The sequence below is a fragment of the Ammospiza caudacuta genome, chromosome 4 (genome assembly GCF_027887145.1).
Source record: "Ammospiza caudacuta isolate bAmmCau1 chromosome 4, bAmmCau1.pri, whole genome shotgun sequence".
Lineage (NCBI taxonomy): Eukaryota > Metazoa > Chordata > Aves > Passeriformes > Passerellidae > Ammospiza > Ammospiza caudacuta.
The window spans coordinates 65,970,603-65,983,832 of NC_080596.1; the positions used below are offsets into that span (position 1 = coordinate 65,970,603).

General features: G+C 35.6%; 1 protein-coding gene across 1 annotated transcript in view; it reads right to left on the minus strand.

Annotated features, from left to right (window-relative positions):
• Positions 1-13,230, minus strand: part of ADGRA3 (adhesion G protein-coupled receptor A3) — a 53,081-nt gene that overhangs the window by 15,820 nt on the left and 24,031 nt on the right. The window contains exons 5-10 of the mRNA XM_058803531.1: positions 12,499-12,570; positions 10,928-11,088; positions 9,845-10,058; positions 8,784-8,948; positions 3,305-3,506; positions 71-220 (exon numbers count right to left, since the gene is read on the minus strand). Coding sequence (XP_058659514.1) covers positions 71-220; positions 3,305-3,506; positions 8,784-8,948; positions 9,845-10,058; positions 10,928-11,088; positions 12,499-12,570 — 964 coding nt within the window. The remainder of the gene's footprint in view (positions 1-70; positions 221-3,304; positions 3,507-8,783; positions 8,949-9,844; positions 10,059-10,927; positions 11,089-12,498; positions 12,571-13,230) is intronic.

Genomic DNA, 13,230 nt, shown 5'->3' on the forward strand with positions numbered 1-13,230 from the left:
TTCACTGCTCAGAATACTTAAGGACAAACACTTCAGTTATCTTTAAAGTGATGGCAAATTTTCCAGTTACCTCTTTATATTTTTCAGCAAATCTTCCAAATTTCTCTATCATTTCAGCCACAAAAATAACATCCATTTTATCAGAAAAATTTGCTGCTTCAACTGTGTAAGCCAAGAGCTGTCTTGCTGTTGCCACTGCATTAGTGAGGTTGAGAGGCATCTAAATAGAGAACAAACATGAGCATTTGAAAAAGAGCAAGATAGAGACAACACTTCACCAATTAATAAATAAGCATTGATCCAAAGAGGAGAACAACTCCAAGAGGGCTCACAGTATTTTGAGTAGCTAAGGACCACCACCTTATCTGTTAAGCAAAAACATTTCCTACAAGCCAGAGAACTATTGTTTGTACTGGCAGCCAGCAACTGGGATTTGTGCTGTTTGTCCTAGAAGGGAGAGAGGTATTACACCAAAAAAAGGAAAAAAATCCCCCAAAACAGTATTGTCAACTGCTTATTTTCATTTTCACCAAAGCCAAGGCATGACAACACAAAGCTCTTTAAATATAGCAAGAGAAGCCAAAACCAATTCAAACAAACCACTGCCACAGCATTCACTCTCAATTCTGTAATTATAGGAAACATTTGGAATGGCATACACACACAAAAAAACAAGACAGATCTCACTATGACAAAGGTCATGATTTCACTCCTGAAACAAATCCCATGCTGGAAAATTCTTCACTAAATAATACACAACATCCACATGTCTGAGCCAGCAGGAACCAAAACCGGGAAATTTTACATAGTATACTGGAAAGCTGTGCTAATGTTATCAGCTCATGTTCAGATGCTGTTTATCCATGATAATCTAAACTACAGAGGCTCTCTCTCTGGTTTTTGGCATGGAGATATCTAGTCTACCCTACTGAATTTGAAAAGTGCCTCCTAAGCACAACTATATATTTGTCCTTGCCAGTCTTAGCACTTGTACATAAATTCCAATCTGAGTAATGGAAGTTAATTTATTTGTCAGTTTGCTGAAAGTTATATATTTAAAGTGCAAATAAAGTTCAAAGTCATAACACATACCGAACAAAGTCAACCTTTAAATTCAGACATTCTTCATGATTTCATTGAACTTTTTCTTTAATCATGAATTTCTTGTCACCTAAAACTGTACTTGTTCAATACACAAACAAGAACAGCAGAATATGAATGCTCTTGTAGAATGTTATAAAGGTTTTATTTTATTTTACATGTGAACCTTTATTTGATTTAAAATGTTTGGCAAAGTTTTGATGTTCAAAACAGCTCAACTACCTTTATTCAAAGGCTATAAACATGCTTGTAACATGATTACATTTAACATTAGTCTCAGAGACAAGAAACTTCTGTGCAGAATACTGCTAAAATTTCCAGGTCTACTACACATTAAAAAAAAGGCAATTTTTGTAAGTAAAAACAACTCCCAAACCCAAAACATTTCCCTTCTCCTTTTAAAAGAAGTTCTGCATAGAATACCTGTTTACATTTATTTTTGAGTAGATAATAGGAGGTTATCTACTTCACACATGAAAATTATTCTGCTTTTCTGAAGATAGCAGTCTGATGCTTACACTTTAAACTTCCTAACACAAAGCTGGCAGCATTTTTCCACAGCCTGAAAAATGCTGGCTAACCAAAAGCAGTTAAAACAACCTTACGTTATCTATGCTCTTGAGCATCTGGGCTATGGTAAATAGGCAGGAGTGGCACTGAGTTGTTACAGACCTTGCAGAAAAATGTGAATTCCCAGATGAGGAAAAAGCAAACCAGGAGCATTGAAGCTCTGTTTAAACTAACACTCAACCTTTCTGTGTCCCAGAAAAGGACAAAGTGATCCCAGCATCACCTCTCTCCTGTTAACCAGTCAATAAGAAAGAACATTTGAGCCCTCAAACCTTTTTTATGTGACCAAGCCAAGGCATGCACCTCTAGTGCTAAAAATATAAAGCAGAAAAGCAAATAGTTATGTCAACCTTTAAGTTTTTCTTGGACCAGAACGGGCATTCCCTTTTTTTTTTCCTTCTCACTCCTGCCATCTTTGTTGGCCAGTGCACAGGGGTCCTCAGAGAACCAGAGAAGGAGAACAGAAAGCTGTGTCAGCATTATTAAGTACCTGAACACAGAGGGAGCAAGTCAGCCCCCTTACACAATAGGCAGTACAAATCTTTTGCCTCAAACTGGAGTTAGCCCAACCAACTGGACATCAAGATGTCACTGTGTGTATAAATCTAAGGCATCCCAAAGTGGAAAATACCAGTTTGGATCTGATTGTCACGGTTGGGGGCTGAGGTGCTTCAGATAGGTAGTGTGAAGTCTTCCGAAAAGATTGTGAGATGAACTGGAACACTCGAAACCCACACAACATGTAGAAATCCTACCCTGGGCTCAGACAAGCACCATGGCCCCATATTAAACTTAAGTGGTGCTACCAACATCATCATCCAGTGACCAAGCATTATTAATAAAAAACAAACAAAAAACCAACCACCAAACTCCAAAACACCACACCAAGATCAATCTCATATTTCCATGGTTTCACCTCTTGCATGCAGACCAGTGTTCTGACTGCACAAGCTGGAAAACAAGCTTAAACCAAAAGTTCAAAGCTTTATGGAGTAATTTCCAACAGAGCACCTATACAGACAAGGATGGGTACACTGCTGCAGAACAGCATTTGTGGAAGCGTGCATTAACTACATAAACCTCAAAAGGAACTTGTAGCTGAAAAATTTTGTTTCGTAGCTACAATTTAAATTCTAGAATGCTCTCTTCAGCCTGGTAAGTACTACCAGATAAAGAAGCCTAGTTTTTACTTACTACTTTCACGAGTTAACCCTTATCAATCACACCAAATCTACCAAAGGTTTACAGTAACAAAGGCAGAGCAGAGTTTGACTACTTTCTACCGCTATCATGAAAAGAGCTGTTCTCACTACAGATTAAGCCTGCCTTGTTACTTTATAGCATGTGGGCAGAACAGGGCATCCAGCTGACAAAAATAATCATGACAAGCTTTAGATAAGTACAAAAATAAAATCTTCCTTGCACTTTCAATCTAGGGCATTCAAAACAGGTACTAAACCAAGCTTTTAACCTCAACCTACAAGTTTCAGTATTGTACTCAGAGGCATGTGTCCACCATAACCTATCTAGACCACCAGTATTTCCAGCTTGGAGAAGATAAAGGGTCTTCTGAGTTTTTTATTTTCATTAATTAGGTTTTCATAATTTGGTTTTACAGAAATGCACAAATTACCTGATTGAACATATACAGAACTCGAGTCACATCATTTGCATACTGGCACCTGGAGTAGTCCTCGTCTGCCCAGTACCCTCCCCTGTCGCATCTGCGCCAGGCTCTTCTCTCATCTTGGGAGTTGCCAGGATATATCCCACTGCCAGCAGAGTAACGTGTACACAGCAGGTATGCTGTGATGCCTGCCAATGTTCTGGGCCACCTGCGGAGTCAAAAGGGAAAAAAATCCTCACATTTAGACAAATTTACATCACAAGCAAATAAAAGGATTAAGCACTACAACATGAAATAAAGAGACACTCAAAACTAAGCATCTCTAAACTATTTAAAGGGCCACCTTGGCTCATCTTCAGCACTTTCAAGCTGTTCATATTTCTGTCTATTAACAAAATGAGTTCTAAATGCTAGTATGGTTTTGAATTCTTTCATGAGGTTTCGGGTGGAGAGAAGGTGCTTGTAAAATTACTAAAATAGTTTACAATTTTTTGATAAAAAACTTTGCCTACTTCATGAAAAATTCCCTTTTAACACCATAAAAACAAATTGATGCTTGCTTTCTACTTGTCCTCTACAAATGCATCAATACAACCATCAAACAACTGCACTCATATTTGCACCAAACTGCAGATATGAACAGACGATTACATTTGCAGTATTCAAGAAACACTAGTAGCAGAAGTACAACCACTCTGACCAGTTTTGCAAACAAAATACCAAATAGAATTTAATGGGAAAAAATTTGTTTTTAATGTCAAGAAAGGAGACAAGAATTTCCTTCACTCAAGGTATGTGAAACTATGCCCTTCTTAAGAAAACTCCTAACATTCTCTCCACTTTCTCCCCTAAGTTTACTGCATATTTTATCTGTACAAACAAACACGGATAACAAAAGCCCCAGAAAATAAACTGTTATACATCTGTAATACACTGGTCATTCATTAGAGCAGAACAGATTTGGTGACAACAGAGGTAATTAAAAGAAAGAACAAAATTCAAAAATAACTAGCACAGATTTTAAATGCCTGGAATCATATTGAGGTATTTTCAGAGAATGTAAATTAATTAAAAGAACAGATATAGATTCTGCAATGGTAACAAAAGGATTTTAACATTTTTTTAACTGTAAAAAAGGCAAAAGGACAAAAATCTTCCTCAGAAAAAAATTACAACAGTATTATTATGAATTGCCACAATTCCAGCAGTAACCTTAGTGAAATGTTACATGCACCTCAGCAAGGTAACAAAATATCAGACTGGATCATGTCTGGCCAACTCTGCTCACAGAGAGAGCAAGTTATGCATCTGCTGGGAAGGGAGGGAGGGACAGCAGGATACAATACATGTACACTTATCCAAGTCTCTGAAATGTCAGTAGCAACAAATTGAAATAAACTCTGATTCAACACAGACTGGAAAAACAAGTACAAAGATGAAATACTTCTGTGGTCCCAATTTTTATGTATTTATAATAAGCCTTCAGAGAACCAAGCCAAAAAAGAAAACAGGCAGATGAGGACAACTAATAAATCAGCTGGCACAGCTGTTACGAGACATGCAGGCCCACAAATACCTTGCATAATACACTCAAACCTCCACTTCTGGAATGTGAAGTCAGGTTTCCAGAAACACTGCCACTGGAGTACCAAAACATAATTTCCAAAACCATTTATCAATGCTGAAATTTTTATTTCAAGTTCAACATCAAAGATGCCACTTTGAAAGGGATATTTGTCTCTGTCTTTACAGTTTTCTAGAAGTTGTATTTTTCCAAAGCATTTTCAGTAGAAGTGTGGTCAGCTCAGTTTTCTGAATGTATCACCTTACAGACTGAGTGTCACATGGCCTTGGAATAATTTAAATTCTGTGGTCCTGACAGAGGTTTTATGACACAACCTCCAAGACAAATATTTTAACTGAAATATGGCACATGCTGTTCTTTTTCTCACTATTCACGTCTAGTGCTAAAGTAGCAGAAAAAGACTAAACAGAGTTTTTCTCTGGCTTCTCAGACTAGGACTCAAATGTAAAACAGGTTTTTCAGGAGAGCTTCGATTACTATGCTTTTAAACAAGTAATATTTCTAAGCTATATATGTATCTTCTAGAACTTCTATAGCCATCAAACAGAAAAAAAGTGAGAACACTGATTCAAAGGTTATTAGATTATCATAAGGTTATTTGACTTTTCTCCCTCTTCTTATCTCCACTTTCCCTATTTTATTACCACTCTCTTTCATTCTTGTCCTTTCATTCTCCCTGAGTTTACTTTGCATTTATGTCCCTACACAGCATTTTATCATCTTTTGCCATGATCTTCTCAAAAGAATACAAGTAATACCAGGTAGTCTTATAGTCTACACTCCCTTTAGAACAAATTTAGATACATACAGAAACATTTTACTGTTAAAACTAATGTATTATTTGTAAAATGATTTAGAAAGCTTTCTACTAAACCAGACATAAAAGGGACAATTTAAAACTCAACAGCTCTGTGCCATCATCTCACATCAGAAAAACAACAGAAATGCACAGCACCATGGAGAGAAACACTTCCAAACCACAGCATCTCTTATCCTCTTTCCTCTACCATGCACAAAACCCCCTTGCACAGGTACCAGTTTCTTCGTAGCCCAGTGGTGAATGAGAGAGGGGAAGTGATTTTAGCTTTAACTACATTTCCCTTATTTCCTAGTTTTGCTAAATGAATGTTAAGCTGTACCATTCTCAGTCATGAGCTGCTCCTCCCAACACCTGCACGACCTGAGCTAGAGTCATTCTTCAGTTTCCATGAAGGAAAGGAGGACATCCTTCCAGCAGAGCTCAAAAGGTGATTAAGGGCATGAAATTCTTACCATGCAAACAAAGGCTATGTAAATTTGTATTCTTAATTCCTTGTGAGTCTAAGCTTGAATGTCTTTCACAGTTAACCCAACTGCTAGCAGAAGTGCCAATCTGGGCCGTATTAACACTCTTATTTCATTACTCTGTATAATTAGGTGCTCAAAATTTATCACATATACATGAGTGTAGACAGCTGTGGGGGGAAAGATGGTTCATTTATGTTTAAGCACTTTAATTTCATTTCAGGGGGAAAAAAAGGCAGACCATGACATTATAAAAGAATCCTTTCTTTCTTACATATTAATTCTGTTTTGAAAGCACTCATTTCTTTAAATGAACAGTAACTTTCAGTTACAAAGTTACAATGAGTTTTTATATCATAATTTCATTAGCTTAAAGATAGTACAGTCTCTTTTATCACATCTTAGTAAACCTCTAAATTCAGCACGTTAACTACAGTTTTAAAATATATTATGCCCAATGACTAACACTTTTCAAAAACATAATTCTTATATTTAAAAAGAATTCTATCAACTACCATATAAACTTATGCTAAGAACAACAGTTAAAGGATTTACTGAAGTTAAAGTATTTTAACATGCAAACTGTATTTTCAATTTAATAATTGTAAAATACTCAGGGAGTTTATCTGAGTGAGCCTTAGAATATTTAAATTAAAGAAAACATATTCCAGGATGAAGTTTCTGCCTAACCCTTGCAAACTATGCTGAACTAACACTGAGCCAAAGACACTGAAGAAAAACTCCCTCCTTTGCTACTCTTTGCTATCCCATCTCTGCAGGGATAAAAATCTAGATGCCAGTTTTGAAACACCATCCAAGCTAAAATGACTAACCAGTTCCAACTAAAAAAACCTATAAAATCAAATACACCTAGGATCATTTACAGCCATCTGCTCAGAACCATTTTCTCACTAGTCAAAGCCTTATTTCCATATGCTCTCAAAGGTGAAAAATTACTCTTTATTATTACTCTACCCTAGCTACAAGAGGAAGTCTGTTATAGTAAACCCAGACACAGAGAACTTTTTGATAAACGGAACATTTCCTGAAATCTTATTTCTTTCTACTGAATTCCAGAGGGGGTAAATCCTATTACACTGAACAGTCACTGAACAGCACAGGTTAATTTAATGGAAAACACTTTGAAATAAGCCTTTACCATCTGTTTTCACCTCTAATGGCAAATCAAAGAAGTACAATTCACACTAGTATCATAAAAAATGCATAAGTGATTTAAATAAATGTGTTCTTTGATGAATACAACCTGTGTCTGTTTGACTTTCTTCACCTTTTATCTAATGCAGGAAGTTCTCCTTTTCTAATGTAATGCTGCAGTTGAAACCACCACAGTGTAAAAAGACAACATGCACAGTTACTTATCTAAATAATTCCTTACAATGTGAAAGTGAACTTCTTTAGTAACTCTAAAATGCCTCTGTACAGCAAGTGATCTTAACACTAATTCCCTTACTGATGAAGGAATACTCAACGCTTCTCAAATTGTCCAAGTGAAAAACATAAAGGAGATCCGCTTGGAAATAATGCTCTCAGACAGGACTTTAAGTGAATTTTTGCTACGGTTGAAGGTCTTCTGCAGATAAAAGCTTGTTTTTCTCTCCCCCACAAAAACTATGTCCCTGCAATGTGGTTGAACTTTACATTTCTTAATATAAAAAATACATGGTCATAGATCAGCTATATACAAAGAGCATGGCTTTAAAAACTCTAATGCACACAGGGAAAGGAAAAATTCCTAACTGTAAACAAAAGACCAAGCAGAAGATCAACACAGCCAAGCAGCATAAGAAAAGTGAAATGAGTGGATAAAAGCAGTTTATACAACATTAAGAAACTCTATGCACCATAGTGAACACAATGCTATTGCAGACACTAATTCTCAGTAGGAACTACTGCAGGGAAGTGAAACACAGAGTAGTCATAAAGGGAATTACCTTACATATAGAGAATCTATACAGAAGCTATCTGTTACAGCTGGCACCTCCAGGAGTAACGTGTTGTTAGAGTGACCAGCAGCAGAAAGATCAGAAAAGGGAAAACAGGTGAAGAGATAAGAACAAAAGATAAAATACTCTGCAACACTCAACACAATGGAGTATCACACCTACCACTAGAGTCCCAACAATCATTAAAAGCAAGCAGCACCATTCTTATTGTTTAATACTCACAGGGGGGAAAAAGATCCAAATTATGTTGCATATTTCTTAAATATTTGTATATTTTACCATATAGGAGCAGAAGGCCTTTAAAAAGAGAATGATAACCTGGCAGAAATCCCCCTGTCAGTATGTGATCTAACTTAATCTTAGAGGCAATCTACAGAACTTTAACTACTTAAATAATTTCATTTATATATTTCAAGTATCATAGGTTAGTTTCAGTGTCTTTTGAGGACGTGTTAGCAGGCTCAGAGTTTAACATTTTATAGTAAAATTTCTTGCGCTTCTGTCGACACCCAGTAATTTAGAACAGATAAAAATCTATTACACACCATTTACAAGCAAACATCCACACAGGCACCTCTAATGCATAAAATCTTAGTTAAAAGCTAAATTAAAGGGACACTTTTTACTCTGAAAAAAACCTGATGTTACTAACCTGAAATCCCCTTTATTGTTCACAACCCTCTCTGGAGGGCAGTACTGTGCAGAACTTTCTAACACCACAATATCTACTGTCCTTGTGTTATTCCCACGTCTGGTTTGTACATGACAACCCCAGTTTCCCGTGGAGCCAGCCTGAATGTTTGAGATTGTCAGTGCACTGGAATGATAAAATAAAAGAATAAATCAAAACAGTCTTGCAACAACATTTATGTAAACTTTTACCAAAAGATGAATTAATAAGTACAGAAAGACAATGGAAGAAAAACCAAATTACATACAACCATGAGTGATCTTATAAAACCAGAGCTATTTACATCTCAAAGTACTGTAATTAACAGAGAAGTATTTACTATTCTTTGGGCTTTTAGTTTTGCCAAGGTAGGAAACAAAAAGAACAGCCATAGGAAAAAGTCCTCAGACTTCAGAAAGAAGTCCAAATTCCTCAAATGTTATCATTACTATTCAAGACAAAGTTTTTAGTTGTTTAGGAAGGCCAAACTAAAATAAATTCCCAAATGCATAATTTGTTACAAACACTGACGCTCTAATTTACTAATACAATTACAGGATATATAGCCACTCAGTAGATGCTGAATAAGTCAACAATCTGCTGCAGGCAGAACAAATTACACTTTTAGATCTCTGCTGGAGAACAATATTAACAACTGTGGTGTGCTCAAAAGGAAAAGTAAAGAATTCATGAGCAATTCAGTTAAATGCCTTGCTTCCAACATTTTGGTAATTTTAACATTCCATGAAAACAAACGTATCCTACCACAAACATGTTTTAAATTAATGCATTAGGTGAAACTGCAACTTCCTCTAGCTAATCCTATTTTAATCATGTAGGTTTGACCTACCAAATCTCTTGACCTCCTTCCTCCAACTTTATTACTAATGTGTGATGTGTGAAGATTACTCCCCTACTAGGGATGTTTCTGTATACATGTTCCCTCAGTGAGGATATGAGAGGGCCTTACTGTTATGGTAATAGTCACTAAATCAGAGCAGAAAGTAAGAAGCAGGAGATAAATTTTCTCACTATGGATTCACCTTGCAATCAATGAGCAGTTATGAATCATGTTTTTTTCAACAAAAATACCCTGGGACTCATCAGTTTCCACTATCTTCCCATCCTGATACCACAAGACTTGCATGTCTTGATCAATATATGAAGCCATACATTGGAAGGGCAGACTGTCTCCTTCAAAGACCACCTGACGATGAGATGGAGTCATGTAGAAAGACGGTAATTCAAGCGGCGGTTCTAGAATTCAAGACATGAAACCACAATTAACAGCAAGAATCTGTTATAGAACTAATTTTCAAAAGGGGAAATAGATACACTAAATAAGTATCAATTATTTATATATCAATATAACATTGCATCTGGTAAGAGGCATATAAAAACTACATTTACTGCATTGGACATTGAAAAATACAAATTATCATCATATTCTTTTTCAAAATGTGTATTCCTTTAATGTAATATATTTCAAGACTTTTTGCTAGCCCATATCTAAAAGAGTAGAAAATAGAAATTTGAAGGAAAAATGTAATTATGCATTTTAGTTTTTCCCAGTTTTTCACCTGGACTTCAAAATAACAGTAACATATGAGTTTTTATTTTTACAGCTGGAATAATTCCAATATAAAAAAAGAAGTTAAGGAAGTCGGTCACAGTTTTGTCACAAAAAGAAGGCTAGTCAAAGGAAAGCAACTCATAAAATGAAGATCTTTTAACTTCAGAAATTTGGGATTAGAATAATAGACGTATCTGAAATCACATAGCTACACCTATGAAAGAAATTATCAGTTTCTGGTTCCTCTTGTGACATTTAGGTAAAGATCTCTGAAAAATACAGATTAGCTGGAAAAAGGAGTTCATCAAGAGAGCTACTTATCCTTAGTTTCTACAAACTAACATCCACCATCATCAATTTATTTATTATTCATTTCCAAATGCAAGCAATAATGAATCACAACTCAAGATAAACCTTTGAAAAGGAATTTGTTATTACCACATTTAAGTCTTGAGTATTAGGGAAATGAAATACAGCAAAAAACTCGGCTCAATAATATTAGCAGAACATGGAATGCATTAGAAAACAAATACCAGTTGCCTGCAGTGCTTACCACAGGTGAGAAGCTCCTGTTTAACACCAGTCACTGTCTGTGACTGAAGTGACTTGGGATAGGCACATTTAGTCTCACGTACAGTTATGTTTCTTTCCTTTAACCACTGATGCATCCACAGTATGTTGCAATCACAAAGAAGATAATCAGTTTGAAATTCTCTGCAACAGAACACAGGCATTTACAGTGACAAACTGCAGAATTCCAATGTCTGAAAGCTAAACTTTAACAGTTGTGACATGCCTCTCATTGTCACCAGGAAGGCAACAAGCAAAGTCTAGACTACAGTGGATTTGCCTACCTCTACCCACTGGAAGTTACTCTAACCCTCTGCAAGCTGTACTCTGAGAACAAAAGGACATACTCCCTCAGAAAAGGAATCCTCTCCATAAAAATGAGGAATATCTAATACCAGTGCATGAAAATAATACTAGGAATTTCTTTCATGGAATGGGTTCATGCTACTTCAAGTGAGCAATAAGAAAGAACTGCTTGAATGTGCATCATCATAACCTAAGACACTTCATTGCTTCAATGTAGTGATCAAATGCTTTAGCAGTAAAATCAACTGAAATAAAAATAGCTCCTCAACTGTTTCTCTTTTCAGAAGCACTATTCACACGATGTCATTCTCCTTTACATGAAAATTATAAGGCTTTTAATTGACTCCATCTTTTCTATATAATTCAGTACTTTGTAGTAAAAAGACATACTAAATCCCCTATAGATGTTAGCTGAAATCAGCTATATTAAGGGATTAATTAATTAATTTTATCTGTTCAGAAATTATTATTTTATCTGTTTAGAAACAGGTAAAAATGTAGCAAAACATATGACTATGTCTACATTGGTTTTTACCTCTAGTGAAAACATTTTCTTTCTCTTTTTGCAGATGTCCAGAGGATAACACATCACAGGCAGAACACTACAAACACTAAATCAACATTCCTATGAAACCCCATTTGGTGTTTGTTCACATGAATTCCTCCAGATCATCCATTATTTTAATAATAGTATGTTATTTCCAGGTGCTCTTGTCATTTCTGCGGTGTTGCTGATTAGCAACCTTTATGCAGACAACTAAAATATCAGGAATAACACCTTATGAACAATGAAAGGGATGAAGGGAGGGAAAGAAACATTCTCCTTTATAAATATAAACAAGAAATTAACTCCGTGTCAAACTCAGAAACCAAAGCTTTTGATTAGGTCCCAGAACAGTGAACCAACTGTCATGACTACCAGGGAAAAGAATAAGCTAGTCATCAGCACATTTTTTTTTCATTTACTTTCTGTCTTACACAAGATTACAACTCATGAAACCAAGAGAGAGCAAAGGAACATGAGGCTGATATTATACCCACTGTTACGTGTAACAAAATTATACTGCTCATCAAGGACTAAGATCTTGCTTAGAAGTATTTGGTTCTTTTGCTATAAAGGTGTAAAATGCTATTTATTTACTATAAATTAATAAGTGATACATATAGAATAAAACTCTTGGAAGCCCAGATGAGAAAATGGCTTTGCTTTTTCAGAATAATGTAGGACTAGATGCAGCAAGTACTTACAGAGACTTCAGTGAACCAAGATGATCAAATGTTCCCTGTGTAAGTGTCGAAAACAGATTTCCAGAAAGATTCCTGAGAAATAAAAGTATGTTCACGATTTGAACTCATCCTCAGACAAATGACATGTGAAATAAAAAAAACACTTCTCTTCAATATAACTCTATGTTTAAAAGTTACAAGGTGTTATTACAACACTTTAATTAGTTCACAAGACTATAAGAATAATAATCAGGTCTCAATAGTCTAGCAAAAATCTCCAAATAAACTTTTCTCTAACACTCTTGGTTTAGGTGAAGAATTTTAAGATTGGAAAAAAAAGTAAATGCAGAGACTTTACTTTTACTTAAAGCATCAACTGGCAGATGTTGAGCACAGATTTCAAGAAGTGTAAAATTAATTTTGTTGTTCACAGTGAATTGCTGCCTTCCTATTAACATGCTCTAAGAAGCATGTTCAATCTATCAGAATGCTTTTTTAAAATATTATCCATACCACTTTCTATATATAGGTGAAAGCACTGTGTGTAAGAAACTAACAACCAGGGCAAAGAAATATTTCATAATCTTACCAGTTATCCTCTTAAAGTAAATGAAGGACTTCAAAACATGCAAGACTGCCAGCAAAACAGACTGACAGCAATGCCACTGTAGAAGGCATGGATACTGAAAGAGTCTACAAGGCTGAAATATTTTTTAAAGAAAATATTATGTACAGTCTCCTAGTCTCCATCCC